This window comes from Clavelina lepadiformis, chromosome 4 (genome assembly GCF_947623445.1).
Source record: "Clavelina lepadiformis chromosome 4, kaClaLepa1.1, whole genome shotgun sequence".
Classification (NCBI taxonomy): domain Eukaryota; kingdom Metazoa; phylum Chordata; class Ascidiacea; order Aplousobranchia; family Clavelinidae; genus Clavelina; species Clavelina lepadiformis.
Window position 1 is genome coordinate 7731503 of NC_135243.1, and position 26440 is coordinate 7757942.

The following is a 26440-nucleotide window of genomic DNA, read 5'->3' on the forward strand; positions in this document are numbered from 1 at the left end:
CTCTGGGGTCACGTTGAATTTTTTCAACTAGCAGATTGTCGTTAAACAGATTGGTAAACAGATGATTGAATTTTTTATCATCAACCGGTGGTGTAGTGAGTTCTAATGTTTTGTCTTTGAGAAATATGGGAATCGCAAATGCTGCATGTTGATCAACGTTAAATACCACACAATTCCCATTTTGGCGTATGCGTTCATCGCAAAGCAATGGTATCATAAAACGTAGAAGTCGGTTTCCAGTGTAATTTCCGATTTCGTATCCTCCAATCAATCTGAATGAATCAAAATCAATCTTTGGATATTTTTTATTTTTTATTTCCAATCGACGTTGTATTTTGACCAATAAATCCTCATTATTTACTGTTGCTGGGTTAATGCTGACCTGAAGGGATTCCACAGGAAACTGTATCTCACCCTCTATGCTGTTAAGTACTTCGCTTATAGTAAGCATGTTGTTCTTATCAATAATACATCAATGAATTATCTTTCTCCTTAAATTTAATTTCTTGAAAAGATGTTGCAGACATTACTTTCTCCATAATAAAAATTTCTTAGCAATCCTGTCTGTGAAACTATAAACTTTTTCACTAAAAACTATTAATAAAAAGTAAAAATTAAAATGGAACTTCATGTCATTGCGAGTTTGTACAGCTCTATATTATCACTTTCCCCCTCCCTCCTGGAGTGAAATAACGTGGTTTAGGCTTAGAAGCCGAATGTTGAAAGCTGTTAAAAAGAGGACCTGGTCACTCTACTCCAGTGGTTCCTAAACTGGATTCGATTGAAACTCTAAGGACTCCGTGACCGCGGCTATCCTATTACCTTTGCAATAAAACTATATAGATAACATTGTTATAAAAAGGATGATAGTCAAAAATATACTATAATAGATTGATCGTCCAAGACAACAGGTTTTTTGTTCATCTGGTTATCAAACAATGTGAGCAAACATTTAACGTCACTCATAATGACAACATAATTCATAATTTTTGAGATGGGAACTTCGCGCTTGTGGTACTTTTTAAAGTTGTAGAGACAAGCCTGTCAATGTCGATGAAACGCAACGTTTCTGGAACGATGTAAGGGTATCATTATTGTCTTCCACATCTCTTTCTTAATGGTGACAAAGTTACACCTCGGTACTACGTTTTTGATCGAAGTCGATACATCGGTCATGCAAAAATCGGCCAAAACCGAAATTACCTCTACCATTTAATTATTTAGTTTATTATGAAAAAATTGGAAAAGTTTATGCAATGACAAACTTAGAAGAGGCCGACATATTAAACCCATGATTCTGCAAAAAACACAATAGCGATTAATATCAATTACTGATTATTATTTAATGTAAAATCAGTGTATATAAATTATATCAAATTTAAATGTACTGGTGCAATTTTCTTTAATTTCGATATTTAAATATATTTAAATTTTTGTAATCAATATTTGGTTTCATATAAATCAATTCGAATTTACTGTATTTGAGTTTATCTTAATTTTTTATAAATTGTTTTTACGTTTTTATAATTTTTTAAAATCAAATGAATTAAGTATAAATTTACCGTATAAGTTAGTATTTACAGTTTAGCTTAAATTTTATAATTCTATTTTAAATCCTGGCATTTACAACAGGTATAGCAAGTGGTTTTAACCCACTTGAACTGAGAACAAGTAACTAAACAAGTTACCAGAGTTCCGGTATCTGACTTCACCCCGGTTTGTTTGCAGAAGATTATTTTGATTGATGATTATTATTGATGATTGATTATTTCAGTGAATTGTAAATCACGGGAGATTTTACAAAAATCTTGTGCTTTTCGCAGTTACTTCTTTGTTAGATATGGCATTATGTGCTATATAGCTAGAACTTAGTGGATTTTAACCTTTGCTGTAATAATAGGCCTAAGTCACGAGGCATTTGAACTAAGTTAATCTCGCCTTGCAATGCGATTTCTTCCCAAGATCGGGTTGATCATTTTCTACTGTTCGTTTCGTTTGTCGTTGCTACACCGTGTAATTTATAATTAGTAATACTTTTTATAAATACAATTTTACGTAACAGTTCTAGTACGTTTCTATAAACAACAAGACCTTAATACTGATGTTTCATACTAAATAAACCATGTTTTAAAATAACATTTTGCCCAGATATGACTTTGCATAAAAATAATTCTTAGTACTGTTTACATTAGTTATGCAAATAATGCACCTATACATTTAGTTATATCTAATCAATATGTATAGTACAATATCTGTTTTAAAATTAGCTTGTAATTCTATTTCTGGCCACACAATATCTGTACTGTTCCTATATCACCTTTGCACCATAATGGTAAAAGCCTTCGTTAAAACACAACATTTAGTTCTGTACAGAGTTTACTTTATCTATCACTACCTATAGAAACGCTTGCTAAGTTACAGAGGTGAATTATGCCGTGCGACCACACAGGTGTCCACATTATAATAAAAAAATCAACACAACACGCTTCACAGTCCATACTTGCACTGGTAAGAATTCACAATTCGTTATGTCTGAAGTTCAAAATTACTTTAATCTTTTTATGGCATATTTATATCTTACGCAGTAGAATTATTCCGGTTTAGATTTGTGTACACGATCCTGAAAAATCAATATAATCTCTTATGTAGCATAACGTGTATAATTAATTTTTGACAGGTCTTTGAAATATAACCAGACGAATATTAAACCAAGATTACAATTAAACTTTAAACAGATATTTCACTTATCTACTCGTGCACTATACTGCCGTAGTATGTTTTCCGACTCACCGAATTCAACATTATATTCTTAATTCCATTAAATAGTTTTAGCTGCTTTACTAAATAAAGGTGTGCCTTAGGGCCTTTAGAAAATAAATTAGTTAGGTTACGAGGTTATGTAAGTAAAGAAGTCAATTAAAAGCTAATATACTGCAATGAAAGCTATACCTTAGATTATGCTGTATTAAGTTTGCCTTAAAAAATTTATGAAAGAATGGAGCTGTTGCAAAAAAGGTTTTCATCATTTTGTGGGTGGTATCGTTTTTAAACATTTGAAGCAAATAATTATGTCCTTGAATTTCATCATACTTTCATCGCTAGCAAAAACAGAAAGCAGATAAAATAAAGCTGGTGCGTTTCTCATTCGCTCAAGATGTAGATGTCTCTGATAATTGAGAATGGAACGGTATTTCATAAAATGACTTCAATGCTTCAATTGTCTTCTGTATATCTATTTCTGCGAATGACTCATCAGCGTCGTGCTTAATGGATCTAGGAAATATCAATAATGCGACACCAATTAAGTCAAAACAACTTCAATAAGGAATTGAAGGTATATTTATGACCAGGTTTATGTCCAATTAGTGAATAATCAAATCTAAAACAAGAAATTTGGTTTATGGAAAAGTTTAGAACTTTCAAGGAGTGTGTTAACGACTTACCCAAGTATAATGTCTTTTTCAGTTTCAAGATTTTGGTAATGCAAAACGTCTTGAAGTTTTCCGCTTTGTTGACTGTCAATGGCAAGTTTTACACAGGCAGGAAGAAGAGCCTTAAAAAGCTGTTTTTGTTTCTTACGATATGGATTAACATAAAAATAAGCTCTGCATATGTCCAGGAAAACTCCTAAAAATGCTGATGAAAACGGACAAAGTACAGTTTCTGAAAATTTTTTCCCCATAAAATTTTCGAACTTTTGGGACAGTTCTGAGCGTAAACTTTTAGCTTCTTGGATATCATTCGGAAATTTTTCACATGTTTTATCATCATAAAGTTTAGGAAACAAATGTCCAATTGGGCTACTCTTATCTGACGAAACAACCATTTCTAGAGTTTTGTCATCAACGTATACAAGAATTGCAAATGCCTTCTCTTGATTAACATTAAACAGTATACAGTTTCCATTCCGCCGAACATGCTCATCACAAAGCAATGACAGCATAAAGTGCAAAAGTTGAATTCCAGTATACCTTCCAATTTCGAAACCACCAATGAAATTAAAAAAGTCAAAAGAAATTTGAGGATATCGTTGTTTTTTCTTTTCCAAACGGTGTTGTATCTTGTCAGTCAACATCTTATCGCTCACCTTCGCTGGTTTGATACAGACTTTGATAGGTTCAACAGGAATTTGTAACTCATCTCTTACGCGATTAAGTACTTGGTTTATAGTCAGCATATTTCTTCACGAATAAAATCTCAGTAACAGTTCGTTTGACAAACGTAATTTATAAACTCATTTCTGTTGCAAAAAATAACAGCTTAATGAGATAGTAACTGTTTTCAAGATAATATAAACCAAGAGTTTACAAAAGCATTTTTGATTAATCATAAAGCTTCAGAATTTGACGTTACTTCATCTGGTTTGACTAAAGTAGACTATTTACTGACATAATTTATATCTGAGATTTTCCATCTAATTTTGTAATATTTTGACTCATTTTTTCATAAGGGGTGTACACTCTTACAACATAATTCAATTTATTCACTTGGAATTATTTGGAATCGTAGTCAAACTTTACGACATATATACGTGGATGATACAACCAAATGAAAAAGATAATCAATTATTGCTTATTTATTTTACGGTTTAGTTCAAGACTCGTCGATCAATGAAATTGATCTGCCAAGGTTGTGTAAGTTATGAAAGACGACCAAGAACTATAGTATATAAACTACTTTCAAACTTTTCCTACAACAATCACTTTCCAATTTATATTGTTTCGTTTCGCAACCAGACCTGATCGATTGGCCAGTTTATTCTTTCATAATTTCTATATGACGATGCTCTGGTAATTCATTAATTTTAATTTTTACTATTGCCTTTTTACGTCTTAAGCAAAACGGTAGAGCCACAGTCAAACAGATTTAGGCTATGTTGTACATGACGAAAGGGAATTTACAAATGTTGTCTGAAATTGGGTAACGTAACTTCCAGAAGCAAATTGGGTAGCACGTACATAATGGTAACAGCCTTCGTGAAGACCCAAAATTTAGTTCAGTATGGAGTTTGATGTTTATCCATCAAAACGGACGCCCATATTAATAGCATCAAATGAATTACCTACGGAAGAATAATAACCAAAACGACATAACAAGAGAGACACAACAAGAGGACGGTTTGGTGATAGTAAACTAGTGTTGATAGAATGAAAGCGTTGTAATTATTGCTCTATGGAAACTTTTCCACGGTTGGACGTTTTCATATGTTGGTGTTGTCAAAGTACGTCTCGCGTTGATATCATTCAACTATTGCTCTTGTTATGTCGTTGACACTATTAATCTTGCGTTGGTACAATTCATTTGATGCTATTAATAAGGGCGTCCATGTACTAGATATAGTAATAGTGATATCGGCAAGCTAACGCGTTTTGAATGGAATACGTCTTCATAGGTAGTTGATTGGTGGCAGGAAAACTTTGTTTTTTGCATATGAATGTCACAAATGACAGCACATGAAATGGTAAAGCATTCCTGTTTTTACCGCAGGGCGCAGTTACCGGTACCGGACTAGGCTAGAACCAATAGCCAAAACTGAACTGTACTGTAGGTTACCATCTACTTTTATCAGTACAAATACGTGCCCCAACCGTTAGCTACTTTAGGCTTATTTAACACAAAATGTTGTTGTGATACACTTGAGTATGCTTTTATTATACCTTTTACTATTGGCAGCGTCTATTTCAACCACTGCCGGTTTCTAAATGTGTAGTCAAGTAATTCATAATTAATTGCAAAAATATAGTTTTATTAAGGATCTCCTGCCAAAATATAGTTTTATTTAAATACATTTTACAGTAATTCGTCATTTTTAACTTTTGTTATTCTAAAATACTTACCAAATTTGTTTTGTCGGCTCCATATAACAATAAACTGAAACTTTTTTCCTGCAATCGAGGATACCTATAAGCTATCTCAAGTAAAGTGCTGCTTGACTTAATATTGCGTAATAGGCGTACATGTTTAATCGTGGACGTGTCCTTTTTAGTGTATCCTTACAAAAGAATTGACGGCACATAATCGAAAGTTTTATAGTGACTTTCGCATGGTTTTGGGAAATAGTATATGTTTGCTTATATGATTTAAGAGTTCCTATTTACTTAAACTTTATTGTCAGTTTTCAGCAGCCACGTTTAGTTTATTTAGCTAAAATTGCAAACAAAAGATCTAAGAGTGACACTATAGCCTACATGTTGGTTCATTGTGACGTCGAATAACTATAGCTAGCCTATATGACTTTATTTAACTGATTTTAATAGAACCCATATAAAGCTTATTAGATCCTACAAAGGTCAGTCAAAATGCTTGAAACATGCTGGACTTAAACTTTAGTTTGTGTAAGATCATTCTCCGAAGTTGCAATTATCTTAAGCGCTTTGCTGCTACGTCCATCTGCGTATTGAAGCTGGACCTGGTTGGGAAGATTTATCAACTCTAAAACATCTGAGTTAATATTTCGTTCCGTATCGATCAAAGTTGGCTGGCCAGCAACGAGTTTCGTTTGTCGTTGCTACCCGAGCCAGCTTATCGTTAAAATTCTTTTCTGAACTAGTTTTAAACTTCAGGTTCCAGTATGATCTCTATGTAGTTTGTTGTCCTGAAACACCGATTTCCTGGGCCTCTAAATAGCAACAAAGCGAAACTGTTTTCTCTGTCACCGGGGCTTTACCGTCTCCGTTGAATTTGCTCCTGGTCGTCTTATTGCGTAATTAAATGGATATAAAACACGCTCGAGACCATGCATTCTGTTTTTTGTTCTTTTCAAGTTTATTTATTTCCAACCACCTTTTTCCAGTATCGATACGACTGGAAAGCCATTGAAAATCACTACAACTTGATGGTATTTGAAGTTTTGGCCGAAATCCCAGTTGTGAAACGTGTCTGTTTAACGATTTTTACAATATTTTTGTTCAGATACGTTTGTGATACCGACAACTATAATCAATCTACGTAAGGTTACGCATATGTTCTATCTCTTCTTCATTGCTTGAAGTGTGCAACCTAATACGTAATAATGGAATTGTGTTGTATGAATGGTGTCATGCGGACGGCAAACTTGTAGCAGAATATTTACCTTGATTCAAACGTCCGAATAATTTCAATAATGTACAGGTCTATTCATTTCTTGAAATACAAATTTTTTGTTTTTATTTGAATTTAGATTAAGTTTTCCTAAAACTATAATGAAACTCTGTCACTTATTCTAAGATTTTGGAATTGTTGAACAACGTTTTAAACTTTATAATGGTATCCCATATCATAGCAAAATTATTCCCACATAGGTACAGTATATAGGTGATAGATGTATTCGGTTCTAAAATATCCATTCAGACGTACTAAGATAAAGCAGGTTTACATTTCAAATGACTTGATGTGTTGTAAATAATTTTTGACAGGTAATGACTTAACTACCAAGTTTAGGTTTTACAATTGTCCAATAATTTAATCGAACAATTTTATAACTATATTCTTACCTTCGTTAACGTTATATTCTGTACTAGCTGCTTTTACTCAAACGATTTGTTTCAAGTTAAGGTAATTTAGGCCTAACTATCGTTTAGATGCACTTCAAATCTGAATCAGTGGTGAATTAACACAATACAGATGAACAGGTTGTGACACGTTCATACAAATATGCCGTAATGAGGTGAAACTGTTCTCCCGCTTTACCAAATTGATTGTCCACCACAAACACAACGCCCACAATTACAAATAACAAAGGTGTAGGCATGGGTACTAATATAGACCCAAAACGACAAGCCTTCTATAGAAAAAGCCGTTGTTATAAGGTGACGGTAATCTTTGTGCCATGTCCATAACCGACATAACCATAGGACAAGACTATATCTTGAAATTTAAAGTTAACGTTACAACATCACAGCGCATCGAGGGGTCGTGTTATTAGGCTGGATTAAGAATAGAAATGTGATATGCACTGTTAAAAATAACTCGTAATAGGCAACTCGTTATAGAAATTTAGTAAAAATTACAATTTAATTATTAACTTTTGCCTAAAGTTTAATAGTAAAACATTACTAACGATGCATGTAAATTTGTTGCGGTAATCTGCATGTAAAATTTACGAAATTTTTTTTAACAGTGTGGTCAAACTGCGTTAAGCTTGGTTTACACTGGGGCTTTGTCAAGCGTTGCGCAGGTTTCGCAAGCGTAGGCGTATACTATTACATCACATATCATCTTGCATACATTGTGTAAAAGTTTCAGTGTTTTGCGCACAACGTAAAATGGATTCTGAAGAAAGCAATTCCTGCTTACGGCAATCTAGACTATGCTGTAAGTTTTTTTTAAAAAGTTAAAACTGGTGTTTTAAAACAAACAATAAAAAGAAACGTATAAGAGATTAAAAGTATACTCGCTCTATGCTCAGTCGATATCTTCAGCGTAAGCTCCTTTTTCGGAAAGCTGTCACTATTTCAACGGTAGGAACTCGTACGTTTGGAGTTACGTTTTACAGGTTCTTGTTAACCTAACTTTAATTTTATGACATAACCTAAACCTAATCTAAAGCTACACCTTCAAGTAAACCCTAAATAGCTAAAAGTAACCTTTTTCATGCCCATGTTTGTGATCCACAGTTTCAGGCCAAGCATATGGATGATCTATTTTCCTTCGAAGAATACTGTGCAACTCCTCATCATTTTTAACTTAGCATTTTCCAGTTTTGGCTTCAAGTGAACGACGATAGTTGCGGAAACGTGAAGCCAGGAAGATACTAAATGCGTTTTTTTATCACTCGGCGAGCCCTGGACAACCTTTAATAAAAAAACTCTTCTACCGTGACTCAAATTGCTGCCATGGTATATAGAGTTTTAATACTCAGTTGTGTAGCAACGGAAATGCCTCATCCCCAGATGGAACTCTGGAGACAGGACTGCTGGGAAGTGTGAAGTGCCTGGCTATCCTTGTTAGTTTTACATTGCTTATCAAATTGTCCAGTAATACAGTAATTTGATTTATCTAACTACGTTTCGGTAAGTCGTTCTGACATAACGAGTTGGTGATTATTGGCAGGGCAGATTTGGTAGGCTGTTTGAGGGATGTTTATTTGCATATTTCACCATGATTCAGGCATTTACTCGGTCGCCCGTCAAAACCAGTTTTTTACAACTTTCCTGCCCCCGCAAATACGTGCACACCGGAATTGTGTTCCTATTTAGTAGCTAAGTTTCATTACTTCTAATTATATATGCAATCTAATAAATGTACGTTAATAATAATTTAATCAATCAATAAAATACATTGCAAAATGGGCATATAAAATGTAGGCAATATTTTTCAATGTTTCATTATCGTAACCGTCAAGTATTTCTAATATTAAAAGTGAAATACTTATGAAAGTGAATAATAAGAATAAAGCCAGTATTAGCCCCAATGCGATCCTTTTAAACAAAGGTATTTTATAGATTGTGTGGTTGTAGTATATCTATAATAGAAATAAGTGAATGAGTGGGTGTTCATTGGTAATTTGAAAATAGTAAGAGTATAACAGCGGAAAGTATTTTTAAAACTACAAAATCGCGATTCTAATTTTGCGCTATGCAGTGAGCATAATGCAACCTGCTTGTTATAGCACATTTCGATTTCAAGCAACGCGCGATGAAGCGGGACGCCAAATTTCTGCAGCAATCCGGCGTTTTCGCCAATCTCATTACGAGTTGTTGATGTTATTTCGAACTTTCATTATTTACTCAAAAATACTTCTAGTCTATATCTATCTTTAAACTTCATTATTCAATTTTAACATTTACTTTACTTTCAATGTTTATTAATTTACAATTATTTTTCGACAAATTATATTTGGTTCAAATAATACATTAAAAAACGCAATAAACACTTCTCACTGCTATTGCACTTTAAAGACAGGCGTGGTTTACAGCAAGCTGTTTAAGGTACTTTACATGAGAAACTATTTTCAAAGGGAACACTATATGCTGTAATTATTAGTGATCATAAAAACAAAGTCTACAAAGTTAATTTTGCAACCAAAATAATAAAAGCATAATTTAATCAACCTATTTTCGTCGCAAAAATAAAAAAATTATTTCAAAGCAATATTGTATTAAAACTATAAAAATATAGTGCTTTCCAATGCAGTATGTTAAATTTCAAAAAACGCCTTTAGCTCTGACTTCATTTCTTCAACGCTTATCTCATTGTAAAGACCTTCTCCGTCGTGGGGCATGTTGGCACTGAAAAAATGATGTTTATGCAATGAAACAAGTCCCTTGAAGTAAACAATATAGTAAATCTTTCAATGGGTAACATCTATCAAAATGGCGACTTACTGGGTTAGTATATCGATCGCCACCGCCGTCTCGCATTCTACTCTCTTTGCTCGAAAATTGAGATAATTCTCCTTTGAACAGGGTTGCCTTCCATGTTTTTCACGGAAGTTTGAAACAAAATCCTCCTTCACATTATCAAAGTTTAAATGTCTATAATGCATGACTTCTTCGAGTTTGCCTGACTGTGCAGAATCAACTGCCAATTTAAGACAAACCGGAACGATCCCTCGATTTAACAACCGATCTTCGCTTTGGATATGTTCATCGTCACAGTATCTTCGAGCAATGTTAATTAAAACTCCTAAAAAAGCTTCCGTGTATCTGCACGAAACTTTATCAGCAAGTGGTCGTTTCATGAAGTCTTGAAGTTTTTCGGGCAAAATTGATCGAAGTTGTTGCACTTGTTCGATGTGGTATTTGTGAAAATTCACCGAGTAGTCATCAAAGAGTTTATGAAAGAGATATCTGTAGGTACGGTCTTCGACAGGCATTGTTATTATTTCTATCCAGTTTGGCTTATAAACCAATAACGCAAATCTGTACACTCTTCGTACAGAGAATACAACGCAATTTCCGTTTTGAAGAATTCTTGGATCATTGACAAGGGAAACAAACAAGTGAAGGAGTTGACAGCCATTGCAGTCGCCGATTTCAAAGCCCCAAAAACATTTGAAATGTTCGAAGTTGACTGCATATTTCTGTTTGGCGTTCCCTAAGCGCATGCGAATTTTGCTTAACAGCTCGCCTTCTTCCAACCGTACTTCGTTAGGGACACCACAATCCCGAGGGTTAATTTGCAATTCATTTGCCAGCAGTTTAAGCACCTTTTCTGCACTGAGCATTGCTGTTAGTTTTAAAACTTTTTATTTGTATAATTACTTTCTTCAGATCTGCAAAATACATTCAAAAGATTTACAACAAAAGTATGAAAACAAAACCTTAAAAAATTTTAGACAAACATAATAACACAAAAAACACCACGTAATTTTTGAAATAATTTTTAAAAAATGCTTTCATTCTATGCAACCGCTGATAACAGAGGTGTGTGAACAAACTTTTTCTTCTGTTTAATTACAGCGGAAGCTTGTTAACTCGAAGGTAAAAGTAGGTAAAAGGTAAAAGGTAAAAGGTAAAAGTAAAAGGTAAAAGTAAAAGTAAAAGGTAAAAGTAAACTAAAAAGTAAACTCGAAGGTAAAAGTTAATATATACTGCAATCCGTCCAAAACTGGTAATCTTGGTCGATTATGCCATATGAATTTGACAGGCAATAATAGTTGTATTTTTAATCCTTTTTATTAACTTACGAGTTTCAAGCAGATACTTTTTTATGAAACGTTTTAAATTTGTTTAATCTAAAGGCGATACCATACACTGTGATAATGGACTAAACCATGGACTGTCTGCTATACCCGTTTACTACAGGCTTACAGTAGCCCACTATCAAATATTGCCTACAGGCTAGGTTACTAATTTATCATAAAGTGCTGTAGACTTGTAGAATCTTTCTATAGAGTCTCTGTATAAGTTTGACTGCTTTTGTCCCAACAATATGTAATTTCATCGCTTTAATTTCTCACGTTTCATTTTTCTTTACGCAATGACTGGTATCTTGATACTCCCGAATCCAGTTTTCAAATGTTCTGCAATGGAGTTCACGTGACAAGAGAGGTTAAATTATTTATAGAATGCAAAATCATTGTTTGTCGTTTCTAGCCCATAACAAAACATTAACGAAACACATCACGGTGGTGATTACGTCTCAATCAATGATTTTTCGGCTCATTTCGATAGTTCATGAACCTAATAGTTATGCCTTGCAGACCACAGAAACATTTCGAGTTAAAAAAATTCCTGAATTTTAATAAGAGGAGTCGATTTAACGTGCTGTTTATTGTATTTCAAACCGTTTTGAGCTATTACTGTACTCGTTCACTGAAACACCTTTTTAGTCTAATATTTTTTATTGTGTGACCGCTTTAATTGTGAAGGCGACGAAACTGTTCTCACTGTGGTTTGAAAATCCCCATTTAGGTGAATTGAATCCATGTTCGGGTATTCTTTCTTTTCTGTTTGATGTGATTTCCACTGTTATTTCATTTGAGTAAATATAAAAAGAGGTGTCCTCATTTAAACTTCCGTCATATATTACCCATGCATCAGGTAAAAGGCAGAAATGCAACAAATAAGTGATTTTACGAAACTGGCTCAAAACCAATTGGTTTTATTGGCACTTTAAGTGCCGGATTGCTGACGATGTAACATATATTTGTATAACAGGTTAAAAGCCGATAAATATACATTATATCATTGATTTTATCAACATCAAATTTAATTGCTGTTGAAATGTTACATGTAAACAGCACTTTAAGACTAACTGCGTGCTTTCAGCATTACATAGGCTATATCGCTATTTTTTATAAAACGTAAGCAGTGTAGGCTAATTCAGCCTTTTGTCTTGGTATATTACAGTTAAATACTAATTTTTGAAATGACATAAAAAGCTATTATACTTGAAAAAAGTAAATTATCGTAAATATCAAATGTGTATTCTAAAATACTTACACCTTAATTACACCACTTCCTGTGTGCATTTTATACTTGTTGTATTTAGTTAGGCCTAATGGTTTCTTTATACTCTGCCAACCTGTATGTATGTAGCCGTTTTCCATCTCAAAAGCAGAGTTGTTGAGGTCAAGAAAAGGATTAGTCGAGTGTTATAGTGAGTAACCTATAACCTCTAGTTAATTGAACTTGACTATTGTGTGCTGAATGTAATTTTTCCAGATGTCTGCTTAGTATTAACTGAGGCGCTGTTTAAGCATGAGTATATCTTCTTGTTAACCTGAAAATATAAAATTTTCTGTAATAATAATAATACATATTGCTATTATCAATTGTTTGTTTTAAGTGGGCTGATACCTAAAAGTTTCTTGGCTGAGTTGGCTCCCATCTGAAAATAGGTGAACAGATGTGAGTCGCAGTTAATAGTGGAAATAGTCATCTCAATATAACATTAAAGGAACCTTTTATAAAACAGACATATCAGAACCAGTAGCGGAGAGCGATAAGATGTTATTGGAAACGACACACTAACGCTAGGAAAAGACAAAAAAGATATCCCCAAATTTCTTGGAAACCCTTTAATTTCATTGGAGGGTTTGAAATTTCACTGGAAACCAAGTATTGCGATTTTTGCTGTCAGTTCTTTGCAATGCAAAAGTGCGCTAAAATGGAACCTGGGTGATTTTTAACGTATAAGTTTTTACCAGAGTGAACTACAACGTAAGCAGAGATGACTTCATTTACCGAGCTTCATGAAGCTCGGTAAATATTAGGCTGTTAAACTCCCCAATTTAAGTTAGCACTCCTGCAGGATTTTCGTGTGCTTGCTATACTAAATCAGGCAAAGTTGGACTGCCTGAAACATTACATACGACCGTGTTAACATTACTGTTATGACTTTAGGAGCTTGAGTATGTTTAGACATTAGTACTGTATTAAACAAAATTCAAGAATTTATAAAAAAATAGTTAAGATGTTTATTAAGTTTTCGACATTAGATTATTCCGGGTTAGGATCGTGACCCACCTTGAAAAGAACTGATGTTATAAATTATAACAACAATGGAAATACTGGTTACCACTATTTTTCAATTCCATTATTTTCCATAATCGCCATTATCTAGCGCGTCGTGCAAATTTACTTAAACGATAGTTTACCCCATTCGTCTGCTTTACGCCCATTGAAATGGGCCAGAGTACGGTAATTTGTTCCCATTGGAATGGTAGGAAGTATGCACTTCTTACTCTAGAGTAAGACGATTTGCATTTGGAATGGGGAGAACTTTACTTCGGCAGAAATATGATTCGTGGGAAACCCCATTGCTGAAAGCAGGTAAGGTCGTTCCGGTACCGTACAGCTTGCAGCGGTGTGTGCCGTATAACTATAGCCTAGGCGTAGGCGTTTAGCTTAAAGCTTATGCCGTATAACTATAGCCTACGCGTCACACACCGCTGCAAGCTGTACGGTACCGGAACGACCTTACCTGCTTTCAGCAATGGGGTTTCCCACGAATCATATTTCTGCCGAAGTAAAGTTCTCCCCATTCCAAATGCAAATCGTCTTACTCTAGAGTAAGAAGTGCATACTTCCTACCATTCCAATGGGAAAAAATTACCGTACTCTGGCCCATTTTAATGGGCGCATAGTAGACGAATCGGCTGGATAGTTTGGAATGTATAACGATAAGATACTAATACCAAATGTTGTTAGATTTCTATGATATGACTTCACGAAATGACGTCACCTATATATTTCAAAAAATGAATTTCCAAAGTTTAGTTTAGTGGTGGGCTGCTGTGCGTTGGGAGCAGCCGTGTGGAGTCGGTGCTTTTAGAGTACCGTCGCTAACGGTACCTGTACTTGGCAAAATATGTACCGACGGTTCCGGTATTCGGAACTATTTTAAAAAGGTAGTTCGGTACCGGTACTTTCTGTGTAAAAGATGCTGCTGCAAATGCAATGTTTGCCGCTATGACATTTAATATTCACTTGTGCACTACTCGTGTGAGGTATTACACAGGGAACATATCTGTCATAAAGACCGCATATGCTGGCGGTAATTGTTCGAATATGAGCGAGGACGATTGATGGTTGGTGACTTGTTTTGCTTCTGCTTCGATTGATGAGTTCTCATTTCTCAAATTTGCGTGACTATGCTGTTAGTTGCTTGATTCTGTCTATACAAATTACTAACTTATAAAGTTCCCATTTTATTTATTATAACACAAAGGTTTTCACCTTCGGGCAAAGCTTACTGAATGTTACATAGCGCTGTAGTAACCAGTGAAATCGATCACACGAAAAGGAAAGATTGAAAACATTACATCAGTATTTATATGTGACACACCAGTTCAAGCGAGGAAATTATCTGACGTCATTAAGGAAAACTCAAGTCTGATAAACAAGTGAATTACAGGATTCTAAATTAAATTCCAAACATCTCAAAACAACTCGTGAGTCGTGACGTAATCGTCACATAGCCTTCCTACCCAGAGTAAAGCTTGCCTGAAATGAAATGGAAGGCAACCTTTACTCGACAAAATTATGTCTGTGGTATAATATTCATCACAGTTATTAAAACAAGAATTTGGTACAGTACAATGACAGAGTTCGGTAAATATAACAAATATCGATACACCATTTCACTTGAAATACAAAACATGAGACATAAGCTTACAGAAGTGTCGCTTTCCCTTGCGTGTCGAAGGTAAAAAAAATGAGCGATCACGTCTGCGTGTGTCGTTCCGCGGCTGTAGCAAGCCTTGTTTGCGGTAGAGAGATGCGCCGTGTGGCGATGTCCAGTGGACTTTGTCTTGATGCGTAAAAAATATATACAATAGTTTGCTCATGCTCTTGGAGATGTATAACACGTTAGTTAGGCGATCAAAACTTCATCACATCAACCAGGTATCAATGTCATTAGTTCTGTTGTTTCCGAATTAGTCTGGTTGCTTATATTGTAGATGGAATGTCCTGAAAACCTCCTCGTTGACTAGCGTTCGTAGTTGGCTGATCTTGCTGTTGAAACTTGGTCATCAAAACTTCATAAATAGCTGGTAACATTCCTTCTCGCTCAATATGCAACTAACGCAGCAATTCCTCACTCGGGGCACCAATTTATGACATTTAATAATTCGCTGATGGTTGAATTGATAGATAGTTTTCTTCTGACTCGATGAGATGGTTGTCATTTCTCGAACGGTTTGCTTCTGCTGTTTGTTTAATTTCTGTCTATATATATTACTAACTGATAATGTTGCTATTTTATTTATTATAGGACACAAAGGCTTTCGCCTTCGGGCGAAGCTTTCTGTTTGTTACATAGCGCTGTAGTAACCAGTGAAATCGATCACACGAAAAGGAAAGATTGAAAACATTACATCAGTATTTATATGTGACACACCAGTTCAAGCGAGGAAATTATCTGACGTCATTAAGGAAAACTCAAGTCTGATAAACAAGTGAATTACAGGATTCTAAATTAAATTCCAAACATCTCAAAACAACTCGTGAGTCGTGACGTAATCGTCACACCGCTATTATGCCCCCAGTAAAGGTTACTTCAGGTCAAAACATATGTGACGTTAATCGCTTGCAATGTTACTTGACATTTCCAGATTAAACAAGATCAACAGATGCTAAAATTAGTATTAAGGATTAATTAACATGTATTTTTGAAAACATACTTGTTAAAATTTTGAAATTATCACGTGTAAAGTACCGAGTAGCGAGTACTGGGACCGACTGAAATTTCTTGAAAAAAGTAATTCGTTGCAGAGATTCTTAACTTTTGTCCTGAAGTACTGGTGTCAGTACAAAAAAATACCTCGTTACAGTAATTCGGTTAAAAACTGCAAACTTTCCAATTTAGTTTATAATATGCCAATTTCCAACTACTGTATATACTACTTTTGCAAACCCTAAATTAATTTGAACCTAATTTTCTCGAACTATGTGACTAAATTACTCTTAAAACATAATTTCCCTAAATTCCAATTCGTGAAGTGAAAACAATTAAAACTTGTTAAACTTGTGATTAATTTTCTGAGTCAAAATGGATTTTTTAATTATATTTAATTTAATTTTTCATTGTAATAAACACCAACGATACTAAACCATTTTCCACTAGGAAAAAGCTGTTGTCAGCAGGATTCGAAACCTAAAGCTCCAGCTTACTAGCCCCAACACCAACCACTAATCCAATAGAGCTCTTTCCTTCTCCAAAAACGATGAGTTAGTACATAAACCTATTGATGAAAAACTGCCACTTATCGTAACGTGATTTTTCAACGTCGATAATCAGGCGCCTGTGAAATAGTCATTTCGTTTTCATGATTGCATTTTCATGTATTCCAAGGACTTGCTGGTTGCCAGCTTAAGCATATTGAAAAATTAGTGTTGTGTATGATATAATATATTTGCAGTTTAGGCTAACGCTAACTGTTGTTTTTGTTATTGTGCAATACTGCTGTAGCCTTATCTGGTGTTTAGCCAACTTCCATAAATTGTGCTTTCTTTCACATTTCAGAAATCTTGGTGAACCTTTTTTTGCTATGGTTAAATGTAATTCTGGGGCTTTACTTTTGCCTGGCTACATTTTGGATTTCTCAACGATATGAACAACATGGATAGTTCCCCTTACTTCATTCGGGCTCAGAATGATAGAACCATTCAATTAAATGCAAAGGTTTGGAATAGACTAATTTGTATTCAGTTGTGGTTGTTAGTTTCTAAGCATTGAACAAGCGTAACTAATTTTATCTCTGCATAGGAAAATTTCTTATACAGTTTCTTTTTTTTATTTGAACTTAAAAATTTGTTTATACAATATACATATCTTTTTGATTGTAACTTACAAAAATATTCAAATTTATGGTAAATATATTATACATATGTGCTCAGTGCTTTAATGATCCAGTCCATGGTCACATACAACTTCACCCTCTGTTGGTGAAGGTAATCGACACACCACAATTCCAAAGGCTCAGAAATATCAAACAACTTGGAGCAACTTACTTTGTTTATCCAGGAGCATCTCACAACCGATTTGAGCATTGTATTGGGTATCACTGATTTGTTTTTTTTTGGACCAGCATATCTGCTAAAATGCTTGTAAAACCTTCATTGGTATAATATGAGTAGACATTGTTTAAAAGGTTTCTCAAACTATATTTTTGCAAAGGTATGGTTTAAACTAGAAAATCAGAAATCGTTATGATAATAATGTAAGATGGAGAAGATTATTTAAAATATATAACCTTGTAGTTTTGGTATTTAACTTTATTGTATTGGTAGAACATGCCACCTAGCCGGTGAACTTGCTCGTCACTTAAAAGCACAGCATCCTGCATTAGTTGATGATAAAGATGTGCTTTGTATTGAGCTTGCTGGCCTTTGTCACGATCTTGGTAATTGATTTTCCAGCTAATCTCGTAGTAATATTTTTGTGCCATGTATATATTAATACATAGTATGATACTATATATTATTTGATTTAAGTAATTTTCCACCGATAGCATTTAATAAAATTTGTTGGGGTTCATTTAATTTGATGTTTCTGGTTGTACATGACATTACTTGCATCTACTTTTCAACAATGTAGTTTTAAAAGCATAATTTCTTTCTTCTAAGTAAAAAACAACCCTTTTCGAGATGACTTCTTTATACCCAATTTACCCCCATTTCTGGGGTCATTTGAGTACACCACAAAAAATATTGTGAGCCTACTAAGGCTGGCATTGATGTAATGATTAGGAAAACTGATTATATAAAACTTTATTTTGATCTTGTGAATTTTCATGTTTTGTTATTGTTATCATTACTTTTTGATATTTTACACGTAAAGTAAAACATAGTTGTTTTCAGGTCATGGCCCTTATTCCCATATGTTTGATATGAAATTCCTTCCTAAGTTTGAGGAGAATCACAAATGGACGGTATGTAATTTGATGTTGTATTCACAACTCTAGAAAATAATTTGTTTTTCTGGTCTTGGTTTTTATAACTAATTTTATCTAATTCGAGGTCACTGAATTCAACGATGAAATCATATTTTCTCCATCTAGTAATTACGTAGCTTTTATTCAGTAAAAGTAAAACCTTTATGTGAGAGATTTTTAACGTTTAATCTTGCGCAGTTCCCTGCCTGTGAAGCAAAGATGTTTGTTTCCTGAAGATAGTGTATTGTTCTATATCTTTCCGCACAAACTAAACAAATCGCTCTTAAATAAGTTATAATACAACATTAATTAATCAATTAAATAGTTCGTATTGCTGAATTGTCGTTTCAAATATTATAACTTGGGCAATTATCTGGGTTGTCGTCCTGGGTAGAATGGTTTCAGAATATTTCTCTTGCTTTCGAGGCCAAGGGTCTATCCTTTTACCACCTTGCTCACGGCATGTGAGAACAAAAAACTCCGCTTCGTGAAGCAGTAATCTATAATGTAAATTTATTGATTGCCTTCTAACGGCGGAAAACTCTGAGATAGATAGTTTCCTTAGGTTGCATGCTTGCTCGGTACGTCATCTCTAAAGGTGGTGGCTGCAAAGTGAACTTGATCAAATGAATTATTAATATTGAGCGTTGGGCCAAATATTGAACGTTAAAATATTTCATTCCCACAAAAGTAGACCTATAGGTGTTATCCCGTAGATTAATTACACTGGTCAACAGCCAATTTGCTTCTGAAACGAATGAGGTCAGTCTTGGCTAATTTGGGGTCGCTGATCACGAATATCAACTTTAAATTTGTTGATTAGCTCTAGTTTTTGAGATATGGCACCATGCCAAAATGTGCTTTACTTTCTGAAGCGGAAAATAGCGTGCGTTTTTCTGTTGTAGCTTGGATCGGTCAGATAGAGTTGCGCACTTAATATATTTGTTGGAAGGTAGATGACGTTTCTATTCATATTATTTTTATTTTGACATGTTTGAGTTGGGTTGTTTGCTTGCTTCTTTTGTAAAAACTTTATGTGTTTAGTCTTAACTGCTCTTTCTGCATTTGCCTCGTAAATGCATAAAAAATGCAGACAATTTCTCTTACATTTGTGGTGAAATAACTTTTTCCAGCACAAAAGCGAAGTATAACGGCTGTGGTCAGGAAAGCAAACCTTGTATTCAACTTGTATTTTGGATGCAAAGTTGGTGATCAGGACAAGAGTTGGGCCCCTCACATATGCTGTAACTCCTGTGGTGCAAATCTTCGGCAATGATCAAATGAAAAAAAAAGAAAATGTATGCCCTTCGAGAGAAGAGAGAAGAACCTACTGACCATATTAGCGATTGCTACTTTTGCATGATCTCCCCGGTTTGTAAAGATTTGTCAATATAGAAGAAGCAGAGCATCCAATACACAAATATTCCATCTGCAATTCGTTCCGTACTACAAGGAGAATTACTTCCCGTTCCTGACGCAACTAAGGAATTCACGTTATGTTACGTTGAAACATATCTTCCAAAGAACCACACCTTATAACTCCAAATGAATGGCACAATCTTATCCGGGATTTGGAACTACCTAAAAGGCTTTAGACTTCAGCTATGGAAACTTCTGGCAGAATCATCATCTTCGAAGACGGTGAATTTGATCAAGTGCCATTTGGCAAAGAGAAAATTGCATGGGAAGCGTTTAAGTTGCTGGCCACAAAATTCTTGGGGAAAAAAAGAGGTGACAACTACACAGAATTGGTGTCCAATCTCATTAAAGCATACAGATGCATGGAGTGCAATATATCACTGAAGATACACTTTTTAGACTCGCACCTGTTTTTTTTCCACCAAACTGTGGAGATGTTAGTGATTAGCATGGTGAGCGATTTCACCAATGCATATCTACAATGGAAAAGAGGTACCAGGGAAAACAGAACCAATCAATGCTTGCTAACTTTTGCTGGATGATATCTAGGGATGCTCCATTAACCGTATTCAATCGACAGGCCAAAAAGGAGAAGAACAGATAAAATAGATTAGAAATTTATATTTGACAAGTGACAATTATTTGTTGCATACGCTATGCTGAAATATAAACGCATGCAATTATTACACTGTTTGTAGATTGTTACTGTTCTGTTCAATAAAGTGCAACAGGGCTTGCCATATGTAGATCAACATACAAAAATAAAAAAAGTTTTTATCTTTTAAACTAGAGCAAATCAGCAATTTTAACCAACATTTTTGGATTCAGCGTCCGAAAATACATAAGAATCAGTTGTTTTCTTATCGGAAGCAAAAAATTTTTGAAAAATTGTTGACCAGTGTTATTATTTATCGATTAAGAATGTAAAAACCGATTCGGTATTGGTTTTCGTTATAGACGAAATTATTTTGATACATAGTATTCGACACAAAGTAATAAGAGAGAAAAACATTTAGACTGCTAAACTTGGACACGAAGAAAACTGCGTTACCGGTGTGTCGTCACAGACGTCAAGTTCGAACTCCTTAAGAATCTTACAGATCGCCATCTTTATCTCCATCATTGCAAATCTCATCCCGATGCAGTTCCGTGGTCCTCCTCCAAATGGCTGGAAAACCATGGGATCAATCTTACTCATATCTTCCATTCTGACCATGCAAATGATAGGTCATAGTAAGCTATAGCTTTTGTTTTGTAGGTTGCTTAATCCTTGGTATTATTGGGTATTTCCGACGTTCATGACAATAACACAAAAAAAATAAAAAAAAGCTTTAACTAGGGCATTTTATGATATTAAAAATAACTGTAATTAAATAAGAAGCTATAACTGTTAGTTCATGAGACTGAATGTTTAACTACTCATATTTAGTTATGTTTCGAAATATACCTTTGTGGGTTAAACTGGTAAGGATCTGTCCAATACTCTTCATCATGACTAAGCCCATATACTGGAATTTCCACATGTACTCCTTTCGGTATCTTGACTCCATTAATTATGGTATCGTTTTCACAAAATCGAATGTTCCTATTAAGGCAAAAATTATCAGGTCACACCGGTTGTTACAGTACTACACGACTCACCATATTTTCATTGTTTATGTGAAACTAGATTACCGTCCAACGGTGCTATAGAGACGCAGAGATTCATTTATGCACATAGTCAAGTACTTCATTTTGCCAAAAGCGTCGTAAGTAAATCCACCCTGTGAGTTGATTGAATATTTAAGATGTTGTCCAAAACCAACAGGACAGAAAAAAGTTGAAGAATTAGGATTAAGGTATAAACAGGAAAATTATACACCACAACAGGCAAGTCTATAACCTAATTTTGTATTCGTGATTAAAAAGAAGGATGCTCACATATTTCATTATGGCTGTTTGGATTTCGCGGTACACTCTAGCTTGAGCATCCTTGTGCGTGGCTAAATTATAAGCCAGAAATGTCAAAGCATTTGCAGTAGTCTCATATCCTCCTGTAATCATCATTACAGAATTCGCTGTAATCTCCTCGTTTGTCATGCCTATAAAAAAGAAATCAGCTTCCTAGAGAGCAGCAGATTTTCTTTCAAAATGATGTTAGATAAAAGTAGCACATACTGTAATCTGGGGGCATCTGGGGCAATTGACTTAGATGACCGTGAGGTCTTTTCGCTGCCCCACACCAATCAATTATGTTCAATTATATTGTGATACTTTATATTTTACTTTAAATGGCGAAAACAAATTTTATTTCTCCCTCTCTCTGCTGGATGTTTCGACATGTTGTGTACCTTTTCGTGTGTGTTGCATTGTCGTCGTATCTTTTATTTCGTTGCTTAGCATCATCTGCATGACATCATTTACCTGTCACAAACATGATTGTGAAGTTATTGAATAGAAGTAGCTAAAAATAAGAATGTTTGGTTGAATCTGTAATAAATAGAGTATAAATAACGAGACAGACTACTGTCTTTAGTAGCAAGAACTGTTTTATCAGAAATTTTACTTCAAATAAAACATTGTTTGTCGTTTGAATGCATAGAAACTCTAAAACTTTGAGCATTATTGTAAAATGAAGACTATAAGTATAACTAACTTGTTGTTTGTCTTTCGTGGTAGTTTTAATTTTGTCTGCAAGACGAGAAAAATAGTCGATTGTTCCGCTTGCATACAAAGAATAGTTGAATTTTTCTGCTATGTACTGTATGTTGGGAAATAGCACTGCATATAGAGTAAAATTGTATGCATTTTAATACAAAAACCGCGCAGAACCGATAGAAACTATTGCTATACAAAACAGTTATTTATATTGACTTTTATCTGGTATAATTACAGACGCGCTGGTTATTCTTATATTGCTGACACAAATTCACATAAAATCAAAATGAATTAGATTATTTCGTTTACTAAAAACAGTTTTAGTGGCAATTTTAAAATGGTATGTTGTCATAATATTTTCTTCGGACTGAGGGGAGTTTTTGCACTGCTTAAAGTCCTCAATGATTTCTTATCGCTGGAACCCAGATTACCAAGCTATTGCATTGACACACACATTTTTACTAAAATAAACAATGTGCTAACTTACTGAAAAGACGAAACATCCGGCTCTTTAGAAGAGAAACGTTGAACATTTTCTTCACCATCTTTACTTGTTTGTTTTCATAACTATTTGGGCCATCCTGAATATGAAACAGTTACGGTTACTTTTGTTCCTTAACATTCTGCTTTATATAGGTATTTAAAAAGGTAAAGCATTATTTTAACCCTTCGTGTAACATCTACCTGGCATTGGATGTCAACGCCAAATGCAGCAAGGCTAATTACTTCAATTGAATACCTTCCAAATAACCTATTTTTGTTAAAAAACAAAAAGGCATATTTTCACTAAACCGTGCTTGCCTTTTGCCATATCAACGTGTTTACCATCTGTAAAATTTTTAAAACGATGAGCAGCTACAAACATACTATGCTTGGTGAAAAAATATCACAACGGAAATATTCACTTACTCTTTTGCTTCAAACCTTCCTAGTTTTATTGTGTTATTCAAGTTTGCAGCCAAGCGATCAGAACTGGTTTCAATGAATTGAATAGTTTTTTTCAAACTACTAGTAGAGAAAAACGGGCTGATTGTATGCCTGCAACACAAACCAATGACATGTTTTGAAATTTGTGAGAGCCTTGTGTCTGGATAATTTTCCTGAATAGTTGTTTTTCAGGTTATGTTGTAAGAGGTTGTAAAAGTTATGATCTCATTTGTTAGCACATACCGGATTCTCTTCCAGTGTTCCCCGCATACTGCAGTCAGAGAAAGATTCATGACTCTGCCATTTATTCTGTTGAAAGTTCGCTGAAAGTATTAAATATTATCATATATAAAAATTCTGATCACATCACTGCAGCTTACAACATAAATTTTATAAACTTTGCCTATATATTGCACAATCAGTTTATATTTATGATCTTATATAAGGTACAGTTACTTATTAAAAGTGTTAATTTCTTGCTTGATATATGCAGTATTTCATTTTTATGTTTAATTTATGCTAACCTGCCGATCTCTGAAATTGGAGAACTGTTTGACGTAGATTTGGCGCAAAATGTTTGGGTCGTGTATAACAATGCGTGGCTGCAAGCCCACGTAAAATCTGACAAAAACACAAAGTGATGCAAATAACAGGAAATAATCGTCTAAGAGTCGTTCGTCTGTCTGCATCAAATTAGCTTGTCTAAACATGCTTTAACTGCTAGAAATTTACAAGTTGATTTTTGTTCCAATAATAACGTTTGAGTGAATTAAAGTTTACTACTCTAATTCGATTGCTGTGACATTTTTAAAGTGTATTATCTTATTACGGTTTTTCTTGGAAAATTTAATATTTCTTTAAAGACGTTTCAAAGAAAGTCTATGGAGAAATATTTATGTCATGAACGCTTATATCACTCACTTTGCACAAACTCAAAGTTTAAAGTTTGTGATTTAATGATTTTGTTTTTACACATCACATTTAAAACCCATTACTTACATACAGCTTACCCATAAATCAGGCCAAATCGTTTTTTTCTTTCTAAATCTTGAATAAAAAACTGTAAAGACAAAATCAATGAAATATCAATTTTAACTGCAAACATGAACATAAACCCAAATAATTAAAAAGCATTTAGAAATAATAAAGCACAAATGCGTGTAATATTTACGATGTTGGACTTGCTTACATTTTCGCTTTTGCTATAGAATGTCCTAAAATGTCCGATGTTTAACAACGACGGTGGATCATGCGGGATATTTAGTCTTTCCAAGACCTGCCACTTTCTTTTGATGTAGAAACTGTTAAAAATAAATCATTCCTTTGTTTGCATTATTTCATTGCTCCACTAAACATTTCAGAAACGGCCTTACGTATAGCTTCTATATACACTATGTATGTTATATATGCATTTTACTACTAGTGCAATACGTTATAACAAACACAGAAGCAAATTTTCTTTCTTTCACATCACTTACCTTAAAACTAAGAAAAGAAAACAGACGATCAATAACCCTGGCCATAAATTGTAGAAAAAGCTGTTGCTGTCAAGAAACATATTTCACAAATGTTTTAACGGCTTTCTTAGCAGGAAACAACAGTCTGTAATTACACATTAATACATAAAGCACGATAAATCCCGTAGTTAGTAAAGCGGAATTTTGTGCGTAAAACGAATTTAGTGTTTGGTGTAATATAACTTGCTTAATACGTTATTTAACGTATTTAACAACTTTAAAGTCGTAAACGGCGTTTTTTTCAATAAGTACTTAATATACAATGCTTTTTATAATGCATGATATGCAGTAATATAAGTTTATTACATAGTATACGTTGGTGTCAAAGCAACCAAAGACTATAAATTAAAAATGAAGGCAAGGTAAAGTAAAATCAATGCGGTTGAGGTACAAATATAGTCAAACTTTCACGGAGTTACAGTATATACGGGAGTTTGTGACCGAGTCACGTTTTAAATAATGTGTACAGTAAGGTCGAAAAGCGGTCGTGCTATTTATAACTGAATAAATATTTTGTATAAACGTGTAAACTCAGTAGGCCTATATTTTTCTTGCTGCGTACTCACTAGGCAGCAAATATAACGTTTAGCCACGAATTATAATATAGCAGCTACTGAGTGGCGTAACAAAACAAATGCGTATTTTGTTTGTTACGTTTAGCACAAGACACAGTACATCACAGATGATTAATGCCAGCCAGCCTTATTGCGTAGATTGTGATATGTTTTGTACAGTTTAGAAAGTTAACTCTATGTAGACTACAATTTACCCATGCCATAACATCAGCGCAGTTTTAATCTTAAAAATTTAGTCTTTTTTTGGGGCACTAACAAGTCAGCATTATAGTCGTTAGCGTGCGGTTTAACTGCTATAACCGCTTAATGTGATGCTACATAGTCGTCAACTGCTAACTCCAATAACGGTTTCAATTTTGAACATTCAGAATGAAATTTTTTGTTTTAGCATGTGATGCTAAATTTCAAAGCAAAAATAGAATTAAAAAGTATGTTCAAACATTAATGTTTACCAGAGCAATGCATTCTCATGTAGATTAAATGCGATAAATTTTTGCCTCAAACTTTTTTGTTTAAGTATGCATTTTCAGCTGATAAACTTTTTGGATGCCAAAGATTTT

The 26440-nt window shown here is 34.2% G+C and overlaps 4 protein-coding genes and 1 long non-coding RNA gene across 6 annotated transcripts in view; 1 reads left to right on the forward strand and 4 right to left on the reverse strand.

Annotated features, from left to right (window-relative positions):
• LOC143452801 (deoxynucleoside triphosphate triphosphohydrolase SAMHD1-like) overlaps positions 1 to 26440 on the forward strand; it is a 63047-nt gene that overhangs the window by 23875 nt on the left and 12732 nt on the right. The window lies entirely within an intron of this gene.
• On the reverse strand, positions 3133 to 4255 carry LOC143452275 (uncharacterized). The gene is made up of 2 exons (XM_076953178.1): positions 3444 to 4255; positions 3133 to 3273 (listed from the first exon to the last, which is right to left on the reverse strand). The coding sequence occupies exons 1-2, from the start codon at positions 4175 to 4177 to the stop codon at positions 3150 to 3152; spliced, it is 858 nt and encodes a 285-aa protein (XP_076809293.1). The 5' UTR covers positions 4178 to 4255; the 3' UTR covers positions 3133 to 3149.
• On the reverse strand, positions 9879 to 11146 carry LOC143451680 (uncharacterized). The gene is made up of 2 exons (XM_076952397.1): positions 10305 to 11146; positions 9879 to 10208 (listed from the first exon to the last, which is right to left on the reverse strand). The coding sequence occupies exons 1-2, from the start codon at positions 11144 to 11146 to the stop codon at positions 10118 to 10120; spliced, it is 933 nt and encodes a 310-aa protein (XP_076808512.1). The 3' UTR covers positions 9879 to 10117.
• Positions 15061 to 16325, reverse strand: LOC143452825 (uncharacterized). The gene is made up of 2 exons (XR_013115107.1): positions 15544 to 16325; positions 15061 to 15371 (listed from the first exon to the last, which is right to left on the reverse strand). It is a non-coding gene; the product is annotated as an uncharacterized LOC143452825 (long non-coding RNA).
• LOC143452802 (cytochrome P450 3A5-like) lies at positions 19065 to 25392 on the reverse strand. The gene is made up of 15 exons (XM_076953914.1): positions 25267 to 25392; positions 24978 to 25089; positions 24799 to 24848; positions 24313 to 24409; positions 24032 to 24111; positions 23771 to 23899; positions 23546 to 23612; positions 23349 to 23442; positions 22860 to 22984; positions 22555 to 22627; positions 22145 to 22305; positions 21899 to 21987; positions 21672 to 21809; positions 21276 to 21432; positions 19065 to 19410 (listed from the first exon to the last, which is right to left on the reverse strand). The coding sequence occupies exons 1-15, from the start codon at positions 25344 to 25346 to the stop codon at positions 19333 to 19335; spliced, it is 1530 nt and encodes a 509-aa protein (XP_076810029.1). The 5' UTR covers positions 25347 to 25392; the 3' UTR covers positions 19065 to 19332.

Excerpts from the sequence above, each read along its gene's own strand:
- LOC143452275 (XM_076953178.1), bottom strand. The coding sequence starts at position 4,177 with ATGCTGACTATAAACCAAGTACTTAATCGCGTAAGAGATGAGTTACAA. Across the intron at positions 3,274-3,443 it reads GAAAAAGACATTATACTTGG|ATCCATTAAGCACGACGCTG; the intron begins GTAAGTCGTTAA and ends GATATTTCCTAG.
- LOC143451680 (XM_076952397.1), bottom strand. The coding sequence starts at position 11,146 with ATGCTCAGTGCAGAAAAGGTGCTTAAACTGCTGGCAAATGAATTGCAA. Across the intron at positions 10,209-10,304 it reads GCGATCGATATACTAACCCA|TGCCAACATGCCCCACGACG; the intron begins GTAAGTCGCCAT and ends TCATTTTTTCAG.
- LOC143452802 (XM_076953914.1), bottom strand. The coding sequence starts at position 25,346 with ATGTTTCTTGACAGCAACAGCTTTTTCTACAATTTATGGCCAGGGTTA. Across the intron at positions 24,849-24,977 it reads TCTATAGCAAAAGCGAAAAT|TTTTTTATTCAAGATTTAGA; the intron begins GTAAGCAAGTCC and ends TTGTCTTTACAG. Across the intron at positions 22,306-22,554 it reads AATGCAACACACACGAAAAG|GCATGACAAACGAGGAGATT; the intron begins GTACACAACATG and ends TCTTTTTTATAG.